The sequence below is a fragment of the Hyposmocoma kahamanoa genome, unplaced genomic scaffold (genome assembly GCF_003589595.1).
Source record: "Hyposmocoma kahamanoa isolate Upper Pololo Valley unplaced genomic scaffold, ASM358959v1 100021, whole genome shotgun sequence".
In the NCBI taxonomy this organism is placed as follows: Eukaryota; Metazoa; Arthropoda; class Insecta; order Lepidoptera; family Cosmopterigidae; genus Hyposmocoma; species Hyposmocoma kahamanoa.
The window spans coordinates 19,412,568-19,436,817 of NW_020653200.1; the positions used below are offsets into that span (position 1 = coordinate 19,412,568).

The 24,250-nt window shown below is 36.3% G+C and overlaps 1 protein-coding gene across 1 annotated transcript in view; it reads left to right on the top strand.

The window, feature by feature from the left end:
• LOC113239848 (microtubule-associated protein Jupiter) overlaps window positions 1–19,888 on the top strand; it is a 42,224-nt gene extending 22,336 nt beyond the window's left edge. Inside the window, exons 2-5 of the mRNA XM_026476999.1 lie at window positions 15,261–15,399; window positions 15,714–15,891; window positions 17,058–17,150; window positions 18,670–19,888. Of these exons, the coding sequence (XP_026332784.1) occupies window positions 15,261–15,399; window positions 15,714–15,891; window positions 17,058–17,150; window positions 18,670–18,806 (547 nt within the window). The 3' untranslated portion in view covers window positions 18,807–19,888. The remainder of the gene's footprint in view (window positions 1–15,260; window positions 15,400–15,713; window positions 15,892–17,057; window positions 17,151–18,669) is intronic.
• The last annotated feature ends 4,362 nt before the right edge of the window (window positions 19,889–24,250 follow it).

Consider the following 24,250-nt stretch of genomic DNA (forward strand, 5'->3'; position numbering starts at 1 on the left):
GGTTGAATAGATTTATGATACGTGTCTTGTAATAATTTTTGCTGTGGGAGCTTTGTTAAATCGCTTTCGCATTCAGTTGATTAAGTTTGATAACTGCGCCTTAAAAAAATCACTAGAGATTATCGAGAAACAAAAGACGATAATAAAATTCACTCGGGCAGGGTAAACAAGGTATGTGATTAGCGATTTGAACAACTTTTGTCGACCTCACACGTATCATTTTATTGAATGCATTAAACATTCTCCGCGCATGCTTCCATATAGGTGATTAATAAATATAATTGGGTGTGAAAATTCCTTACGCTCACTCGCAGTTGATTAGTTGAAGACTATCCACTTTTTTAGCTCCAATCAACCCAAGTAATTGCAGTTTCTAATTTCCAATGGAAGTTTGTAGCTACACTCTTATGATCATATCGATATATAATTACTTCCATTACACGGAGAGTCTACATCATTTTAACTAGGCAACGCTTACAGCGATTGTAAACACTGTATTGAACATACTACTTGTCGGGTGTGTAATAAGCAGACGATAACTAGAATCCTAAGTAGAAAAATAAATCAAAATTACACACCAGTGATATACACATTATTTAAATAACTATTACTTTTTCCTTCTGTTGCATATGAACTTATAAGCGCGTAACTCATTGAGCTGACAGAGTTCACCTGTCCGCAAATATTTAAAGTATTCAGCGCAGAAACGGAATGACATGAAGCGTCTGATGGATGAATTGCACATTGTAAAATGATTGAGACGTGAGAATGCTTCAACCACATTTAACATTCACATGGCCTCTCATGTCAGCCACTATAGTGAAAGACCGTCTGTTATTTTCTAACCAGTAAAAAGCCTAATTCGGTGCACTATTGTAGTGCCGTCAAATAATGTGAAAGTCAAGTTACAAGTGAGGTCGGCGGGTTACCTGTCAGATGCTGTTTTGGGTTTTTACTTTGCGGTTTACTTCCGTCTCGATTTTCTGTTGATTTGATGAACTGACGCCAACAATTTTTCGTAGAAAGTGGGTGCCGTCGTTATTTAATTAGCAATTTCAGCTTCGCGATTCAGAGGTGATTGTTTGTATGTAATAGGTACTCTTTTGCTCCTGCTGGAATTATTGTTAAATATTGTACCAATAGAATAGTCTGGTAAAATAAACATAATTATTTTAAGACTAAGTTAGATGATACGTGGAGCGGAAGAGAGCAACATGCGATGTCGAGGGGTCGACAACACCATCAGAAATAGACGGTCGCCTAGACGCACTGATGTTATTGGGTTCTAATTATAGTGAGGACACATAAACGGGAAAGCTAAAAGTTAAGCCACAGATTACCGGCTTCGAGCGACATTCTGAGATAGCCCGTATCGTCTTCCTGTGAATAATTTATTACAATAATATAAACCACAATGTATGCTTTTATAGTTTACTTGCTTATTGATGGCTTCGAATACTGAATCGAGTTTTCGTTTTATGTAAGTTGAGTTTTATGTAAATGACTCTACATAATGTTTCATACTTATTAATTACTACAATCGGTTATTCAAATTTTTGTAGGCCGCTGCTTTATTTGACTTTCACATAAAAAACTGTCTACATATTCATTATTTCCATTTGAAATAATTTTGTTCGAATCAGACGAAATTTAGTGCAAACAGTATTTTAGTTTCAAATTTTCAAAATTGTACACCTTTCGAAGCAACGAGAGTGATTTTACTATAAGACTTATTTTTTTTCTTTTATTTGTAAATTTTCCTTTTTTAGATACTTGCTTAAGCTACATAGATGTAAGTATGCAATGTGTCAAAACTTCTTATTATAAATTCAACTTTACGCCGTTTACATAGGATTTAAAATGTAGGATAGATAAGCGGAAGCTTGTAGTTTACGCTTACTGTAGAAAGTTGATAAATAAAACGCATATTTTCCTTTACTTTTGTGTTAACAATAAATTAAATTCGTGATCAGCGCATGTCACGGTGACATAACCTGCAATTCTTTTATTATACTATATCGACCTCGCCGTAAAAAGTGCTTTCTATGATAAACATAATAAAGTGCTTGTATAACGAATAGCTAATGCAACGGCAATGAAAGCCAAAGGGGGCACAACGAAATTCGTCGCTTTTACAATTTTTGGCATCACGTTCTTTTTTTCTGACGGCCAAACGTTTTGAGTGCTCTTACGCAACTTTAGTGACGCAAAAATATGATGATGTTGCTTTTTCTATCGATAATTTATAAACTTGTATTTCCTTCACGCAGCGTATTCTATTTTCCTTTTTGTGGAACAACATAATTACAATTACATGGAAAATCCTATTAAAAGTGAACATCTATGAAAGTCATTCAATCACATAATGTAAACAATAGAGCGATGCATGTGTAAGTAGGTACATTCTAATGTGACAGTCCTTAATATCGACAAAACGAGTAGTCGCGAGGCACGCTCGTGCCTGGCCCGGTTATCACGACCGCTGAAAAATACTGTAAAAACCACGAACCCTTTGCATGAGGCTCACGAGATATACCCAACAGATATGGAATCCGTATAATAGTAAAATAAGCGAGGTACAACACAATTACACATGATTTAAACAGCATCGCAACGTAACATTAAACTTTCCAAAATCAATATAGGGTGGAAAAAATTTATGTGACATTCAACGGAACTGCCTTAATGTTTATAATAATGCTATTATAACATTATTATAAACATTAATTTTACTTAAAGAAAACTATTTTTATTTTTCTGAATAATTACATTTACAGATTTTCTTGTACGATCCAAGGTTTATTGGAGAGACTTTATCCTTATCATTGATCCTTTCGAGTGGTACAATATTATGTATAATGAGTGTTTACTTTTTTTGTAAAAATTTGTGAATGCTATTGTTCTTATAAAGAAAAATAAAAATGTTTATATAAAGTAAAATGAGGTATAAGCATTGAAAGTAGTTCCCCATTCATCATCATCATAATCATTTCAGCTGAAAGATGTCTACAGCTGAACATAGCCCTCCTCCAAAGGTAGCCACTAAGATCTTGTGATGCTTGAGTCCAGCAGATTCCCACAACCTACACCAGGTCATTGGTCCACCTTGTGGGTAGTCTCTGTCCTTTAGACCCATAGATTTTTTCCACACTGATACGTCTTCGTGCCTTATTTTTATGTATTTTAAGTAAAACATTCCTCTTTACTCGTCTCCTAGTTGTGTAAACCCACAAATAGTATCTGCGTCTGCCCATGTTGCTATGCCTGCACTTGTAACGAGGCTAATGTACTTGGTACTTGGTGCAACAGGCTGGTGTCCGCAACTCGACGACAAAGCGCCTATTTTGCGTGTATTGGCTAATGTATTTATGGGGTTGGACGTAATTACAGTTGCACTATGCGTCTGGCTATCCATCAGAGTGACCTAGTGGAAGACGCAAGAGACAAAGTGAAGTCACGTCGTCTATCACGGGTGATAACCACTTCGATATTCGAAAACATAAAACAGATACACCTTAAGACGAGATTTATTTGAGTACACGTACTTACCTATAAATAAATGTTTTCAACTTGCAAGTTTGGGATTGCTCGAGATTTACTAGTGTTTTGGAAATCAATGAATGAAGCATAAAGCAAGCCTTTATTATGTGAAAGTTCCAGTGTGAAGAATATTCGATTTAACATCGAGGAAACAATCATTAAAACGATGCCAACGGATGCAATTAAATTGACACGATTGAAACGATCCTAAAGTGTAGCATCTTAAGTGGCAACTAAACACATCCGAGCACGCGTGCCAGGAAATCTTTGATGTTTAACAGCTGACTTTTACTAGTACTCGACTCAACTACAAATTTTTGTTCCTAATGTTTTAATAAAGTGACTATGTTTGCGCACATATGACTAATCTTTTAGCTGATGACATCTGAAGTTCATTCATCAAAATTTTGCAGCTGTCTTACCGAGTTACAGTTGTAGAAAATTTAGTGCTCTAGAAAGAAAATATTCCGACATAAATAAGCAGCTAAAAGGGATAACTGACTTGTGAAAGGAAATTCAACGGCATTGTTTCAATATAACGTCAAGATATGTCAATAAATAGCAGCGTTGCTGCCCAGCTGTAATTATTTCATACTTTCCCATTAAAATAAGAGCGTTGTAATCGGTAATTGTCTTGTTCGCTTCCGTTTGGATCATTCGACGATTCGTTCCGTGCGCCGTTGGATGCACTCCGTTTTTGCCAACGATGCTAAAATGTTAAGCAATTCATACCGACTCGTTTACAAACAATGGTCTCTGTATCATACAATCAACGATTTCGTTTGCATTTTACAATGTCCGATAGATCCCAGATATATGCACATTTCAGACGTTTATTTTATTGTTATTGGAATAATTATATAAACCCTTAATAATAAACCCTTCTAATCGGAAACGAGTGTTAAAAAAGTCCAAATTGTTTCAATATAATTATATGCATGCTACAATCAGTACATATGTTTGATAGTGTCTATCTTCTTTTTTAACCAACTTGAAAAAAAGGAGGAGGTTGTCAATTCTACTGTATGTTTTTTTTTTGTTCGACTGTTGTTACGGGAACCGATTTTGAGGACTCTTTTTTTGTTGGAAAGAAAGTACCTCAGTAGTGGTCCCTTTTAAATTGGAAGAAGATATTCCACCTCTAAGGGTGGCAAACTAAGGGATGAATGACTTTTGAGGTCGATTTTTTTAGTACTTGGTTTTGTTATTACTTTTATTAACGTGGCAAGAAGATTTTGATCAAATAAATATATTGGCCACTACATTCGTCTATTACGTAGATATAATAGTGTAATCAATAGTTAGTAGGTAGATAGGGTTTGTAATTGCCGTTATACGAGTACTATCAATATTACATACCTAATATTAGTCTATTGTTAGTTTTCTCAAATAGGAGAATATGCCGTAACTGCCTTACTTGACAAACATCTGCAAATATAATATTATATAGAATGGCAGTGCTGCCTACTTCTTACTGAATTTTGATATTGCATTGTGTGAGATGTCAAGTCACGTGTTCACACCGTGACTGCAGCGAGTCATCGGTTTCTTTGTCCGGTACTTTTTGCCGGATGAGATTCAGAGCGCGACCGGTACGGTACCGTTTCTTGTATCGTGCTCACTCGCCTGCGCGCGCGCAGCCGCTGCTCAACCACTGATTAGCTGCCTCCGAGTGACCGGAACGTTCTAATGAGTCTCTTGTAATTGTAAGCATATTGTTCAACATCTACATATTACCATTAAAGCTTGCTCTTTTGCAAGTCATGTAATGCAATAACTTGTTCAAATCGTAACTATGTTTTTTTTTTTGTTTCAGGTACGTTTTCAAGACAACATAGCAAATAAGATTTCCTGTGCAGGCTGGATTTATCGGAGTGGGCAGCATGGTTCTAATGTTAACCGAGTGTAGGACGTCTGACATATGCATCATCAGAAAGGTTTATTCTCACGTGGCCCCCGGCGACTTGAATGTCGTAAATTAGTGACTGGCGTTTAATTTGCGATAACGCAGTAGGGTCTCTTCGCTGACCGTAAACTACCGCCCATGGTCTTGTCTCGTCGCATTCTCAGATACATATTTATTACTTTCTTATTATTCACATAATGAGAACAAGTTCCGTAACTTCCGGTGTCTGTTATTATTGATTATTTCCAGTTAGGTTTAAATATTAGTATTGAATTTAACTTTTGTATGTTTTAAGTATGCACCAAAAAACCATATTTAAAATGGTAACGCACTTTAAAAGTAACAGTAATAACGTCCAATAAAAATTGAACGTAAGGCAGATAGAATTATTTTCACACAATTTTAAACTACTGTCGAGGTTGTATTACTTTCGCAATACGGTCGTCTTTTGTCATAGAGCAATAGAGCTCCTAGTAAAGGTGTTCGTCCAGAGAAGTACTGCCACCTTATCTATTTCTGCCGCCAAGTAGAAATGTCAGCATTACTGCGTTCTGGTTCTGTTCTGTTTGTACTGGGTTTCGGTGCTGGTGAAATTACGGGCACATGGGACTTGTGAAGTTATGTCTCAGGATGACAGGCGATAAAGCTCTAAGCACTGCAACTGTTATGAACAGATGTGTAACTTACCATCAGGCACACGACTTGCACGTCACGTCAGTTTATATTATAAAAAAAACTTTTATGATAAACCCCATCTAAATTTGCCTTTACAGCACAAAAAACAAGATTCGAACTTGTAAATCGTAGGCGTATGACATGTGTTTCTTTAAAATACACTGATGGATTTCCATCAAGAGTAAGAGCTTATTCTCAATAACAATAAAAAGCAACTGTAGAACTGAACATTTTTGCATTAATTAACCATTGATGGTTTGTGATTTAAGATTCATCGTGCAATAGTATGAGGTAGAATCATGGCAAGCTCATGTTGTGGGTCGTTTCAACGTAGTTTGAGTAGGTAACTCATCATGTCATCCATCAAGCGTTTCTCATGGAATATTACATATTTTATATCATGCTATAGCGGACATGCGAATCCAAATAATTTTGCGTGCGTGTTCATCCTTATCATTTCAACTGCAAGCATACAATTCGGGTAAATGGACTGAAACGCAGACCCTTTTTTAATGCTTTACTCAATATCGGAATTTAGCCTTATTTCGCAATACTCGTATTTAAATTGTAGCGAAATTTTTAAACGTTCATACCTATTCGACCAAAATATATGGAACTGCTGCTGATGATAGTCTACCACATTTTGAGACGGATCGCTGTAGTAAAAATGTCTGATTTTCATGACTTCTTTCCATTAACAAAGAAACATTCCGTGTGTAATATGTAATAAGTGGGTTTGATTCCCAGTATCTATTATAGGTACAACTTGCTATGAATACATACGTTGACGGATTTATTTTTGTAACTATATAACATTTCAATTATATTTTTACAAATGACACTTCTACTTTCTGGAACTCTTAAGAAAAGCCCTTGAGAAAGATAATCTTTAAAGATAGATAGATAAAGATAGTCTTTATTGTGTCTGTATATTGTGCTAAGTATAACTCGAATTGTTGCTCTGACTAGCAGTACAGCACGAATGCAGACTGTAAACAGCACTATACGCATCGCCTCGCAGTCAATACAGATTGCACTCACTAGTTACAGATGCAGGTACCTACGTCTTCATCGGTTACGTGTAGCAGTGGGCGCAATTTGCAGGTAATTTCACAAGTCAACGCGGCGCAAGCGCTGTTCCCACGCGCACTCCCTGACATGTTAATCATAATCCGGGCCAGAGGTGACCCTCGTCCCGACGTGCTCACTGCGCCTCATGTAAACCCCGTTACTTTGTTATTTATAGAAAACCTACGATAATTTACCTAAGGAAAACTACTAAAGCGAATTCTCTTTCCTGCAACACACGCCGTTTACATAGAGAAGCGCCGGCCGGTGCTCAATATTTCAAACATGTTCACAACACCGTCGATTCCCATTAAATAGCTTGTTAATATATCTCCACAAATTCGTTGAAGTATAAAATCGCTATGTCAAAATAAAACATTAATTGATCAAGATAATGACTGAACGTGCGCCGGCTATATCACTATTCTATATTAAGAATCTCTAAAATTAGTAATAGCTTAATAAGACAATGTTTAATCCTTTTACCTCAAATATTAAGCTAATTTCGAATTTTAGTTTTAACCATTGAACGTGATTTATGTGTTTCCGCTAAATAAAGTATGTTGTACATAGTTATGTTTTGTGATAGTAAAAACCATTAAACATTTTGTAACTCATATTTTGAAACTAATTTGTGGTGTATTGACACTTTACGTGCCACCGCCATTCGTGTTTAACCGAAGTTCATGGTGAGAATACCTTAACACACTTTCTCTATTAATTTGCAGTACATTAACCTACTACGATATGAACACTCACGATTAATGGAAAAACTCTTTAAATGAAATGAGATGTAGAGTATACAACATTAATTTTAAAAAGTAGAAACAATGTAGACCCTTCCGCGGGTCTGATTGTGGTTATTAGCTTTCACAAGGCGTCGCTTTCAAGTGAGTTACATAAAAGTGTTAAAGCAACATATTAATCACATTTTACAAACACGAATTAGGTTAATTACGAAACTAATAAAGGCACTCAATCATCCTCTTTGTTGCTTTCGAACACGAATCCGCGGCGGCTTCTCTCGGCACATCGTAAATCTTACGCATTGCTATCTCGATCATACCTACTGCAAGCCACCGACATTGCCATCTCTCCAACATTTGCGGATAGCTAGCGGAAGCCATTTAAAATATTGCCTAATTAACTTCGACATAAGCGGGACTATTGCCTATCCATTAAATTGTAGATCTGACATACGACAAGTGCCTGTCACTTTTTAAACCAATCTGATGTCCGAGTAAACGCACCAGCTGTAAATTAATTAAGACTGTTTAGAAAACAACCATATCAATTAATGTCACAATCGAGTCTTAATCGAATAAAATTGAGAGCCCAATCGAGGCGCTACGGCGGTTTAACCTCCTACGCAGCTGTTGCCTTTCAATGGCGGGGCAATAAAATAACAATTTGTTTGTTATTTATATTACACGCCTCTTGTGTTGTTTCAATATGTTGAATCAAATCACTTTTAATTTATTTATAGACATTTACACTGAACACTTCCTTAAATATATGCCATATAAGGACCGTCAAATCACGCCGGGATTAATATTTAATATAATTTGATAAGAGAACGATTCGAAGTAGTTATGAAATGTAGGTGTTCTGTGACGTTTACGGAATAAACAATTTTCTATTCTGTTCTATTGTATTCAAAGTTCAGCGGGCTATTGTATTACACGCTTCGTACGGTCGTCAGAGTTTTTAGAATTTCCAAAGACCAGTAAATGTTCCCAGATGCATCCCGCCGCGGACGCGCTGTATCAGAGAGTGGCCCGCATCTGGCAGAGTGCCAGTGAGGCCTATTGCGGATTATTGATTGATGACACTCGGAGAACCAGGCCAACGATTACCTACACTTGAACCATTAGAGCTTCTTGATCGGACAGCATAGGGAGTCGGTTTAGCTAAAGACTTGTTCAAATATACCAGCTCTACTTATGGCCCTATGCGTACTTTTGCATAAACCGTAAGTGAGTACAATAAACGGGGAAATGAGAAGCTAGTTTAAATTTATGTCCAATAATTGTTTATGCGTGGAACATAATGTACCTATATTCACAAAATTTTATAGATAGACTTTATTGATTCTAAATTTCACTGTTAAACTCATCTTGTAATACATTAAAAATACGTTGCAGAACGAAAATTATCAATTCGAAATCGAATACAATTAATAACTTTACCGCAAAACTCACGTTTTCTGCTAGCAGTCATGTACACAAGAAGATCCATCACATAGTGGATTTCTATGGTACCGAATAAAAATTTTGTGTGACTCGGTAAAAGCTTTTTTTTGCGAGAATCAATTTGGTACATTCGTTCATGAAGTGGGTCACACAAACAGATACAATGTGTCAAAAATAATTTCTTGAGAATTGTAACATTATGTAATATGTATATATAGCGTTCAAAATTGGTGTCGTGTATAAATAAGTAAGTTTATGAAGAATTGTGGTTAGAAAAGTTAGATTCATAATCTCGATGGACATAGAAATTAGTAAGAGGTAATTGTATTTGATGAATAATGAACCACTTCACCAAGGGGTCACGCCATTAACCTCGGGAGTCACTGCAGACACTTAAATAAAATTATCAGATATTACGTTTACATTCATGATAGATATCACTTTGTGTCGAAAAGATATAGGTACGTAGATTGATTAAAATTTCAACGTCGTATTGCAAAATTATTCGCAACTCAATACTACTAATTTAGAATCTAATAGCACTCATAAATGTAAAAAAAGTAAAATGGTAGCCTACGTTGTAAATAAAATATTTTACTAATGCCATACGTAATAAACACTTCGGTTATTACGAATGAATTAGTTACCGTTTCTAATTTAATAAGAGAAACTTAATAGGCGAATGAGCTGAATCACAAAGCCTGGCCTAGTTCCAGAGTGACATTGATTGATTATTCCGACGCTAAGTAGTCCAGGTTTTATGAAAATATCAATCGTATACCTAAATCCTTTAGAGGCAGTTAATGAGGTGTAACGAAGATTATTTATTCCTGACTTCCTTGGTCAGAGAATGAATAAATATCCGCACCACAAACGTAAATCTTTATAATTCCAAGAACAATGTGAAATAGTCGTAACTATTGCACTAAGTAAACATATTGATTGACTTTACCAACGCACTTTTAACACCGACGGCGCGCGCGCGAGTCCTATTGATGGTAAGCACAATACATAATTTTGATGAAATCGATTGCATTGCCTCTTCTGTTGAAAATTTATCGACATATTACGTATCGAGAAGCCAATGGAAATTAAACAATGGATCAGTGTTGTGAGGATTGTAATAAATGTTTAAGGTCACAGACGCCTACCAGACGCTAGCGGCGGCCAGGTTAATGGCCTCGTACCGTGTTCGTGAGTTATATAATAACACCCAAAAAGACCGTTTCGGGTGCCGCGTTTAAGGTAAAAAACTAGGTACAAATAATCTGGTCACCATAGAGGCAAAGACTAATTTACAGTATTATCATAGTCATGTCATATTCATACTAACTTAACACTTTGCTCTGATCTTTTGTACTCAATGTTAAGCAAGAAAATTAGTAAAATTTGTGAAGTAAAGCCGATGTAGGTACGCATTAGTAATAAGATCAGTTACTATATATTTTTTTATTAGCAACTGAGATTTGTATTAGGGCTTATGTCAAAATACTGGTAATATAAATTACGAAGACAATTTAAAAAGACCTACCTTCATAGTTTCCTTTACAATTTTCACTTGTGTGAAGCAAATTTTTGGCATGCACTTCAAATCATGTACTTCCCTATTCTAGTTCGACCGGGCTTCGAAAAGTCGGCAGACACTTCATTTAATGCAACTTCAGACGTCAAAAACTCTTTCCTACACCGTAAAATCAACATTAGATCAATCTAATTTACATATGAGCTTAATATAGTAACTTTTTTCGAACGTGAAACAGTTTTCGAAAGAATTTCAAAAGCGTTCATTAAACGAAGTAATTCGAAGTCAGCAACTTCAATTATCAGATACTTAGGACTCGGAACAAAGAATCTTACACGTGGGAAATGCTAGTAGATATAATAGTATTCTCCATAATTCCAAGAACAATGTGAAATAGTCGTAACTATTGCACTAAGTAAACATATTGATTGACTTTACCAACGCACTTTTAACACCGACGACGGTGCGCGCGCGAGTCCTATTGACGGTATGTACAATACATAATTTTGATGAAATCGATTGCATTGCCTCTTCTGTTGAAAAATCATCGACATATTACGTATCGAGAAGCCAATGGAAATTAAACAATGGATCAGTGTTGTGTTATCTTCCTGTATCGCGTTGCCGCATAGGTATGCGTCTTAACGTCTATTAAAATATGGACGTTTAGCACGTGCTGCAGGTCGTTGTTGGCCTAAGCGACTCGTGTACGTGACAGGTGCGAAATGGGTAAAATACGTAAAAACATAAACGAGCAAAGAATTACGTCTTTTTCCTTAGACATGCCTGATTGATGGTGCCACACAGATGTCCTGTGCCATTTTCGAAAATTCGTATTCGTGAGCGGATATTTTAAGTCTCAAAAATGGTACCTAACTAAAATGTTTCGCATTTGACTTAAACTACATACCCTCGTTTCTTTTTTTCTAATATTTACACGCATTGTAGTACAAACTTTAAAATCGAGGATACCTGTATAACTCTAAAGAAGTAGTTAAGTACTAAGCGTCTACGGCACGTATAGCATGTAGATAAAGGTAAATACTTGAAAAACTTATTATCTGTGTAGGTCAAAAACACCTACAATAATAGAAATGTAATCTCATTTGACTACTTAAATAAATTAAAGCTACAGAGATATCTAAATGATTATTATCTATTATTGTCACGAAACAACAATATTGCAGGTTATCCGTGCCTGACGAAATCTCTCCACCAATTTATATTTGCCGTCAAAAAAATGTAAATAGAAAGTTTATGACTGTCTCTTGCACTCGACACGTAAATTTAAAATGGCCAGATGGTAGAAATGAAAACGCTAGTGAAAGAAGATAAGCTGCTTGTAATTTGAACTTCGCTAGACAGAGAACGTGTAATTTGAACCAATTTGTTTTTTTTAGACGTGTTGCGCCCAAGAGCGTGCAGTTATTCGAATCTCGCGCAGTCGAAATGTGGTACGGTAAGCCATTGGTCAATTACAAACATTACATTGTATACCAACATTTCTACATCTTCATGATTTGCGGGTATCGCTGATGAACATCCTAATATAAAACGGCCTCGTTTACTTGAAATCAATTTCAAAGATAAAAACATTTTAGAAAACTCCAATATATATAAGAATGAATAATTAAATTCTCGGTAATTTATCTGAAAACCTTTTCCTATGTGAGTACCTATGACCGCAATTCGTCCAATGACGAATCAATCAGATATGCAAATGGTTATTTTATAATTCACAACCTGGCTTCAATTAAGGTTTCTCTAGAAATTTCTTTTTGGTAGTAACACGGATTGTGTGAACCTACTGCCTATACATTTTAGTGCTTTTATTACACATATATCTACTTCTCTATGCACCGTGAAAAAGGAAAAGTACAAAATGTTTGGCCTTTATACGATAAAATTTAAATTGGCGAGAAAGTAAACTAACGTAGTTCTCCATAAGAACGTAATGTATTGCCTTTCATTTGCAGACGAAGAACAGTTTCTCCTGTCGTTCCGCGTATGATAAAGTTACGATCTCTCATTACTGTAGATATCATTAACGTAGTCTCGTTATTCCTGGCATTTATAGAGCAAAACCATGCTGCAGAGGCGTAAAACTATTACTCGAGTGACCACTTTTGAAATCTTTTACCAAGTCATTCTTAGATATATGGAACTATTCAACGAAAACGGCAACTCTCATTACGCATGAATTTTCTTGCCATCTAGTACTATTACCCGCCTCAAAATATTTTATCTTTTAACTTTTAAATTAACGGAAGTTTAGCATTACAGGTGTGGTGATTTTTAAGTATCCATCTTATTGAAAGTTCAAAAGCTGCTTGAAATCCAGATACGCTGTTAGATTGATAACGAAACATCGTTGTCATTACATTTCCTTTCGAAATATGGAATATATTATATTGCAGCGGCCGTTTTCTCCATCATCCCCTCCTTGTTAACTGTTTATTTTGGTAGCCGTGCCCTGTCGACGCCATGTTGCGTGTGGCGCGTACGCAGGGCCTGTTATGTATATTACAATTAAACACATTTCTCTTGCATACTTTCTTCCTCTAGCTAATTATAGATGCGCCGTAAGTACAATTTGTTTTCGTAGTTTGAAAATAAGCATGGGGCGGTTACACAGCGGTCTCGCTATGGCTTAATAATGATGTTTTCTTAGAATAACAGTATGCATACATAATGGACAGTTAGTTTTCAATCAAAGCTGTTATCACTTCCGCGATGCAGCTAAGCCGCGCGAGTGCACTTGATTGCACCGCTCGTGATGATGCGTAATTTGCGCGGTATGCCCGCGGCGCAGGCGCGGTGGTGGCGGCGCACGCGCGCTCCACGTGCCCCTAGGGCTGTGTCATGGCGTATATGTAGCCATATCATTACGCCTCATGTAACCAATCACATAGACTTCCATTTTCATCTCACCTCACTATCTACTATTGATATCGATAATGGGGAAAATAAGAGTTGGAAATGAAAGAGTTGAACTTAATAGGCAACATCGCGTATATAATTAATTGGGCGAGTTTTATCAATTTCAGATCATAGTACGGATTGGTCTAATTGGTATTCTATTCACTAATGTAGATGAATGGTGTCATTAATCAAAACATTTGGTCACGTAAAACATCTTTAAAATTCTTTAACTTGAATTTATACATAATGTATAATCGCCAGAATGGTGCTTAATGCACTTACCGGTAAAAATTGAGTAAAATCGGACTGAGAATTTGCTCTATAACCGTATTGCCACTGTCTCGACTCACGTTTGTTGAAAACTCATTTTAACTCAACTCTAGTTTAATATTTAATTAAAACTGTTAAACGGCTACACTTTTTAGGATTTACAATGCGTACTACATTCATTCAACAAAGAAATGTCTCAAAAGCCGTGCTTAGTTCCTTTGTTGGTTAATTTGAAGCAATCCTAACCATGTGTATGTTTCTAAACTGGTAATAGGCCATTGCATAATGTTTAACAACGCTGTTTAGTGGCGACGATTCCTTTTTTCAGCGTCTGATAGGAGTGTTACTTTATGGTTTACCGTGATAAAAGTTGCCATTGCAAAACAACTTTCTACAAAACATTTAACAATACAGCAAATCGAGGCTAGCAATTCAACGAGGCGCAAGATGGCTAGATAACGTTAAACTTCAAAGCTCAAATATGCTGTTTTATAAGTGGGAATTGCTATCACCCGCTGGCATCTGTAGCGAGTATAGTGACTGCCACTGCGCCTGCTTGCACCCCGAACAATCGCAAAGCTTGTCAAATATTATAAGCCTTTAATTAACTACGACATCCGCTTGTCCCCGAAATCTTACATTAGGAACGTCATAAATTCCTTTTGTCATTTGTAAGAAACGCTGTATAGTTTGTAATACCTGTACTTAGCTATTTAGTTTATTCACTGAAATAATTTGGCTACTCATTTAAATAAATTTAAAAAATATAAAATAAAAAAGTCAACAACTTCTACGGCTTTTTAACTCGAATAGGGCTATTGATTTGTGGCATGTATTGACCAATGGCTTCGGCTTCCCCTACGGAAGTGAGCCCCTCCTGCATGCAGGTAATGATGTCCATGCGTGTCCACTCCGGGGGGCGTGCTGTACTTACACGTTAATTTTTTATGAACTCTCGTATTAAATTTCGTAATGGGATGGGCGCTTAAAAGATTGGTTACAGAAATTTGATGCGTTCTATCACGTCATAAAAAAGTTCCGTACGCATTACATTTACATAAAAAGCGTGATTTGGTCCCAGTACATTGTTTTAATAAATGTATTTATATACTCTTGTGGCAATTCTAGATGCATATGAGAAATGCAATGTATATTTTTGTTAAAGGGTTCCGAATGCCCCGAAGAGCTCTATTGGTGAGCTGTTCAAGTCTGATGCCAACGACAATGGTCATAAGAGGAATGGCATCAACCGCCCGCGTGTCTCACGCGACAAGCTAGACACACACTCCAGACTCTTCGGCCAGGTTAGTTATTTCCGGTACCTACAACAACTATGACCTAACAACTAAGGTAGATATGTAAGGTTAATTGTGTATGTGACACAGTGCAGCTGCAACTTAATGCAGATTAGAAGATTATTTATTGTAGTTATTTTGTCCTGTATTTAGATCAGCAGGAAGAAATTTCTTATAGAAATAAGCAGTACCATTTGTTTGTGTTTCCTTTTGTTAAATGTAATTTGTTATTTAAATCCGGAAAAATAGTTACATTTCCTATGTGTAACAATCGCGAAAACCTAAGACCTCGACTTGGAAACTTCTTTAAATTCTGCTTTCAGACGGCGGCGGTGCAGACTCATGTCGCTCCACTGGTGACAGACACTGTGCGAAGCCACATTCAATTCGGAGACCACGAGATGAACGGCTCTTCTGCACCATCTCCCAAGCATATGGCGAACGGCAGTGCTTCTTCGACACCCAGCCAAAATGGAAGGGACATCGGTCTTCACTCTCACTGTGAGTCGTTTCTGAAGTAGGCGTAACTGCACAGCTTTGAGGGGCTACCCTGGCTCTTGATTTAAATCGATTTTTGAAACACAGAATTAATTAAATATCGATAACTTTCTCGTTATTAAATTGATCTCGCTCTACCTCACGCGAATGAGTTTTATCATTGAGAAATTTATTTATGTTACACATATAATAATGTACTAATACTTATACATACGTAACAATACAAATGCATCACAAATCGCATCAAATAGGTAATTAATTTTATTATTCTCACTTTGGTTTTTTAAATCTCGTCACTTCCAATGTAATAATTTGAAAATCGATTCAAATCGACTTTTTCTGACACACTACAGCTCTTAATCATGCTTTACGGAGGGACCCTGGTGATTTGTAGGCAGTTTGAATATGGAATGCTTTCAAAATAAAAATATGACATAAGTACAAGTATAGATAGTGAGCATTTCAAAATATTGCTTGCTGGATTGTGTAGTAAGCAACCATTCCACATTCGAACCACGTGTAGCCGCACTCAGAAACAAGCGTCTTCTGCTTTTAGAAACGTTCTGCGTACGGTCACGGTTGTCGGTCCGCTCTGCGTTATTTGGCACTCGAGCACGCTACCCCAGGATTAATACGCTTACGTACTCGTTTACGCTCTGATACACGTTTTCACCTGTCAAACATGCATTTACTATATATACGAACTGAACACACAGTAACCAAGATGATATGAAATTTTGACATACGCTACTGGTACTGTACCTAATAGGCACACGCCTATTAACTCTAATATTTTTTACTCAAGCAGTGCTTTGCTTAGAATGAGGCATGATATTATTATGTATGTTTATGTAAATATAAAAATAATGAATCCTGTTACTACTTATTGTTTGTACGCAAAACAGGCCATGAATACTAACAATTACGACTCGGTACATATGACAGCATATGATTAGAACAACAAATGATAACATTAGGGATGCCTATTAGAATACGTTACGAGAAACTTAAGTTAGAGCCAAAGTTTCCAAGGTAGTTCTAGAATCTAAATATTAGGTGCATTGTATTGCACCACAGGCTCCGGAGTCAAATAGTATTGCGAGTTGGGACTTTGGCTCTACGATAGGCTAATGTAACAAATGAAAAACAATTATTCTGTGACTGGTCAGCAACGTACTCGCGACCGAAGAGGAACCCGGTGACCGGCGATGGAGTGTCGGTGCCGCCGCCCCGCCGCCGCCACCCAGCCGCCAGCCAGCGAGGTGCCGACCCTGATTGTTCCTACCTTCCCGAACCCGATCCATTCGAACCACAGCCAACCCACCGTTACTTCACCCGTAACTGGCCTCCCCGCCCCGCCGAATACTACGTGGAGTCAACCACCAAACCGAGCCTAAGCTTGCTTCAAACACCTTACACTCTGTTGGGGCTGAAAAGTGATGATCCCGAAAAACAGCATCCTACAATTGATCCTGATTCTCTGTCCCCTCAATTAGCCCTCGACAGACACTGGCCGCCCTTTCCAGCTCAGCATTATCTTGAACCTAAGGAACATAAGATTCCACATTACCCATTGCCACCTTACGCCTTCGTTGGTCTAACTTCAAAATTTGAGGACAGGCCTCAACCTGATTATAAATACAATCCTATACCATCTCTGGACGGCCCGATTGATCCCTTTTTATTAGAGAACTGTAATCCTCCGCCGACTTTATTTAAGTACGAACGTGATGGACCAATTCCTGATGTGACTCCACTGGAGACACCAGTCGTCCCCGGCCCGCATACCCTGACTGGTTTTCCGCCTATATTCCCTAAACATGTCCCAGGATACCTGTTCACTCTCAATCGGCATGCAGAAGACTTCAAACCTAAGACGTACTATGTAGACTATATTCGCCGGCAAGCGATGGGTGGGTGTTTAATTAAGACTGAAGGAATGCCATTTTGCACCATTACAGTAATGATAAAATATCTTGAAACTTAAACTTCAATTGAGATATTTTTTCAGGTAGTCTAAGCAAGCTTGTTTATGCTGTTATATTTTATTTGGAAAGAACAAGAAGACGATTCCTTCAAGTCGAGTTAAGCACTCCATACCATTTTATTATTTGCTTACGTAAAATTCGGGCTGGATTAGTTTCTTAGAGTATATATATATATATATATATATATATAGCTTAGGCTTAGGCAAGTTAAATTGTAAGAAGTATAATTTGATTATAGCTCGCTTGTTGTACCGATTGTTAATGAATTGATGATACTTATTTAAATATCTCCTTATCTTTTTACTGTTATTGTAAATACGTATACCTACTGATTTACTACTTGTGCCGCACTTGATCTCCTCTATATTTTTACTTTTTATTTACATGTATCTCTAAATCTACCGTAGTTAGTCTTACTTTTGTTACGTTACTGTAATCTTAGGTTACCATATTGTAGTTAAGTATAACAAAGCTTTCAGAAGTGTTTATCAATGGATTTGCAGTTTGGCTATACCTATCTAATATATTGGAGTTGCATTTTACCCTTATGTAGTTTCATTGTTTCTTCATAAATATTCCGAAATACTTATTATGCTTCTAGTTTATAGCCTTTAGATTGTCTGTGCATGTGGACATTATAATACGAAAAATTAAGTTTTACTTGTCATGTAAGAATTAGACACGATCTCTAGCAACCAGCATCACATCATTTTGATATTATTTATTCCTTCGTGTTTGTCTTAGAGGAAAGATGTGCCCAAAAGCCCTTATTAACGTACGTTTGTATTTTCAGAAGGAAACCCTATTACCGGTGATGGGTACAGAGGAGGGCACGGGCATAAGGACAATGTGAAATACAACAGGAGCGAACTGCACTACAGCCACAGCAACCGCGTGCCCCCGGGCGGGTACTCGTCGCCTCTCTGGTAGACTGCCGCCTACAACAAAACACACACACAGCGGCGAAACACCACGTCTATTCTTAGGTCCCGTCGCAAGGTTTCTACCATATTAAAAAAAATGCATATATCCTAAATCCAAAGTTTCGTTGGAAATACTCGAAATTTAACACTACACTATAATAATAGTGACTGATTTATATAAAAAAATCTAAATATACTGAAAAATTATGCCTGGGGTGGGGTTTGGGTTTTTAAAGTACAATCGCGATATTTTCGATATAAAATATAATTGGATATAATTAATTTTTTAATATTCAAAAATACATTACAATTAATTATCATGAAGAAATCCTGCGATGTTGACCTCTGTGATCGCCGCTGGCCCTTCAACCGGCGAACCGTTACTGGCCTAAGAAACACTACTGGTTACTCCGACCTCTTTCGCCATTAGCAGTTGTACGATGTAATGCATTTATTTAACTGTCCAAACCGATGCAGACTAAAGATAGTAGTCTCAGTAATCAAGATTAAATTAGCAGCCGCAATAATCGATTATAACAAAGCAACCTGCACTTAACTTGCAACGTCTATTCAATACTAAAGGGCATAATCGTCGAGGATAGTGCAATTACACCTAGCATTTGATTATGAGTTTCCATTTCGTTAGTTTAGTGTCCAAACCAAATCCGCGTACATGTCGTGTCAACCAAATTAGCTTGATTTACGGTAATCTATTGTTGTCAGTCCGTAGACAAACATAAGTCAATGCTTACTGACCACTGAAATAACAAAGTGATAACGCTAAATCCCTCTCCTGTAAAAATTTGGTTTGTGCAGATTAGTGACTTTTGCCAATGCTACATACATACGTGTATTTGCACTATCCCCGACCATATACGTTGTTAACGACATCCTTATCATCTCCCAGTAACATATTCTTTCGATAAGTTAGCATATAGATTATAGATATTTTTGTAATAGTAATATTTCGGATATGTAGAGATGTTGAATTCGTGTGGATCCTTGAGTCGTAAATAATGCCGAAAAGTATGAGAAATTTGTTCGTGTCTGTTGTGAGACTGAAGTGTCCACATTCACATCGTAAGGACCTGAGGTATTGTACTCATTGACGATTAACAAATATGTAAATGCATCGATACCGTGAATTAGGAGTGAGGATACGTATCAGCAATATACCAAAATGACAGTGCCTTGTTTGGTGATGAGTAAAAATTCTATTTGAGACGGATTTTATGACTGTAGGTAGGCATAATGTGTAAACTCAAATGATTATATGTCTATATTTCACAGTATAGAAATAGTAATCATGTGACACTCAAATTTAATATTTTGAAATTATCGTGACTTTATTAATCGACACTATTTAATTCTAATCTTCTTTGTTGAATTTCATTACGGTAATAATTTAAAGAGGGTTTATAGAATGCATTTATTTTACATTTTACTATACATGTTTATTTTATTTTTAGTTTATTTCTATCTAGATTAAAGCATTTGAATATTTGGTAGATTATCTGTTAACACGGGTAAGGTCCATTGTTATATTTAAAAAGTGGAGCGGAATATAAGTAAGTTTCAGTAGCCAACAATACTTCGTATTTATTTTGAATAAACAGCTATGAGGAAATGGCAAAATAATTGTTGGTGCTGAAACACAGCAATTGTCTGCGTTGCTATTGGTAAATAATGGACCAATAGAGAGGGCTGCGCGAGTGGTGATCGGTCACATTAGGTGAGGCTAGCTATAAGTATTAGCGTAGGCATATCATCTATGTAAAAACGTTTTAATATTATATATTCTAACGACGAATTACATAATCACTGGCCTATGTAACAATTTGTTAATAGATAATAACCATTCTTCAAATAAATTTTTTTATTAATAATGTAAATGATGTTTTATTTGGATATTACCACAGACCGCATAGATATTATCATCATGCACTGTTTCCAAGATTTAGAATTTAATTACTAAAATAAACATTACACATTAACTAAATTGAAACCTGTTATGTTTCAGTAAGAATTAGGCTAATACGTAGTTGACAAGCATGGCGTCTCACAAATTCATACTTTTCCGCTAAAGGCGCGCTCCCATTATGCCGTGACGACAGATAGTGCAGTTTAGTGTCGTGGTTTGTATATACAAATGAAGTTGTTCACATATAGTACAACACGACTTTTTTAACGTTACGAGAACAGACTGTCGTGACAAAGGGAAGACCTACAACAACAGTCGTCATAAATAAAACATCACGATAAAAATGTGACGACATAATCGCAGCTACTATTGACAACAACAGACTGTCGTCATAATGGGAAGACCTACAACGACTTTATTGCTGATGACATGAAGGTGCTAAAAGTCATACGTGGGCAAACAGATGTTGACAATCTTCAGGAAGACTAAAGCCGATTTGTAGCCATAAATAGGCTTGAACTTAAATGTGTCCAAATGTTTTTACATGACATTCAGCTGTAAAACATCAACTATAGGCACTGGTTACAAATTACATGGCACCAACATATTGAGTCAGGGAAATAGCGAGCACTAAATATAGGCAAAATACGTACACGGTGCGTGCTTTGAGACTTTATAACAATGCGACAGTAAATCATACTCGAATTTAATTTTTGTTCAAGCATAGACACAGTCAAGCGTGAAATGACCAAACGTCACTTGGACACACCACGTGATTGGCGATGAATACACTGGTTTGTTCGTTTAATTCTTAGACTTTTTTTTACCATCCTCTAAGGTTTAATTGTATATTAATAATTTTTAATTTTTAACCGACTTCAAAAAAGGAAGAGGTTCTCAATTCGACTATGTTCTTTTTTTGTATGTATGTTACGCGATAACTCCGGTATTTGTGAACCGATTTTCATGATTCTTTTTTTGTTGGAAAGGGGGTACTTCCATAGTGGTCCCATTTAATTTTGAAGAAAATCATCCACCTCGAAGGGTGGCTGTTCACGCATAAAGATTCTCTTTTATAAATAGCGCCTAACTTTAATTTAGGAGCAATTACTTTAATGGTTGATTTTGCTATTTCTTCCATTCAAGGCGTTTTTCTCTCAATATACTTTGAGTAGTGTCGTAGTGAGAACCTATTTTTATTATCTACATGCAATAAACATTAGCCTATAAGTTAAGGTTCCTTAACAAAAAATTAAAAAGAAGACGCAACAAGCTACGCCGCGAACACTTTACAAAATGCAATATAATAAAGAACATATTCTCTACTATACAAGTACACATTTCTTTGAAAGCAAAAGAGTAAAGCTGTGCCACTTGCTGCATATTCTTTTTCATATTTTGTTTAAACAAATGTGAGTGATCATACAAGTGTATTCGAGTTTTTAAATTAAAAAAAGAAATACTTTTAAGTTATTTTAACTAAATTTAATACTGCTGTTACATTGACTACAGTAAAATTATATTACGTCGCTGATAAGCAAAGTGTTGCAGATTTACGAAATTCAAACCTTTGCACTGACCAGGCGCATGGTAAACAGCCGACACTAGGTAGGTACAGTGGCACTATAATTAAGGTTCGCCAATTGCTGTAGCCAAGCGACGCGAAGCTGCTATGTGTTAAAATGAACAAACTTCTACGAGATAAGGTTACATTTCTTTAAATGAAAAAGAAGACGCAGCAAGCGGCACGGCTTTATTCTTTTGCATTCAAAGAAATGTATACTTGTAAAGAACATCTATTATATAACCAAAAATAGAGACGAAATAAAGGCCATCCATCCCTGGCAACTCATCAGGTAAACGGTAAACCTTATGTCAACTTTTAAATCAAAACTCATTTGCGCTGAAATAACACATTACAAAACTGAAATAGTACAGCGCCAACAACTGACCTGTGTGTACGTCTCCGTATATTCCAAAAATATTCTATATTTATTGTAATAAAGATAATATCTCTAACAATGGGGGCTGTTCCATTCGGTTGTGTGGGAAAAACAGCAAAATAATCTAATTACAAAACAAACGGAATTACATTTCATCGAGTACTCGTTTGCTACTATGTGTACTCGGTCGTTTTTTTACTACACGTACTCGGCCAAATAAGTCGGTTCAGGAGAAGAGTACTCGGTTAAAATAAAGCATTACAGCTATAGACATAATAAAGTAAAACCAACAATATATTTAAAATAATTAAAAGTCATTTATAACTAGAAATTCTAGACAATGGTAACAATTTGTAGCAATTCAGTAATTTAAAAAGAAAGTTGACATTATTAATATTTAAAATTTAACAAAGGCAAGTTATGATGTAGGAATACAAGCCTTTCTGCGCGTTCAGGTAATAGTAATAATAACAATTTCATTGACATATCGGTCTAATTCTAGAGCAATGGGACTTTTAGGATCATCGCATTCCGGTTGTAATGAACCGAGTAACTCGGCCGAGTACTCGGCTCAGCAAACGTTAAACCGAGTAATATTCGGTACTCGGTTACTCGGTAAAACTTGTACTCGGCGCATCTCTATTAAAAAAAATGTAGTAAAGCTCAAGTTAAATTGGTCGATTTGAAGTGAAACAATTGACGAATTAGGGCGGGCCAATTGGAGCGCAGTTGTCACAGTAATGGTCTGGCAGAATAATTTTCAAACAAATTAAATGACATTTCGTCTCTATTTCTGGTTATATACAGGGTGGAAATTTGTAATGCCACCTGGAGGGAAATTACTCTAAATACTGGAGATACAAATTTTTACTTAAAGGAAACATTGCTTTACTTTTTAAAAGAAATAAAACTGCATTCATAGATTTTTTTAAATTTCTAGCAACACGCGGGAATCGAACCCGCTTTAATCTGAAATAAATGCACCCTGCACGTTTATTGCATCGATCGATAGAGTTAATTTTAAGAATAAAATCTCTCTCAAGAAATTGGTTATTTAAATGAAAAAAAAACATTAAATCTTAACGTATTTTAATAAAACGAAAAAAATGGTAATCTAACTAATTAGTTGCTCGAAATGAGCTCCATTTTCTTGGATACACAATTTAATCTTTTAACGAATTCATTTTGAGTAACTTTTAATAACGTGTAGTGATGAATTGTATTACAAATCGTATTCTGAACCTCAGCCTTCAACTCGTTTACTCGTATAGGATTTAAGGTAAATTTGATTTTTAACATATCCTTACAAAAAAAATTTAAAGGGGTGAGATCTGGTGAACTCGCAGGCCAACTGATTGTGCCGTTTGTACCAATCCAGGTATTAAAATGGTAACTAATGTAGGCAGTAGTGACTCTGCTGTTATGGGCTGGAGCGTCATCTTGCTGCAGTATTATTCGATTTCGCTCTTCCTCGGATAAAACATTTAACTAATTTCTTAAGAGATCCAGTATTTAAAGATACTTGACAGTGTTCAAATGACCTTCGTACACGTGGACTAACATAACCATATTTCTCATAATTCCGCA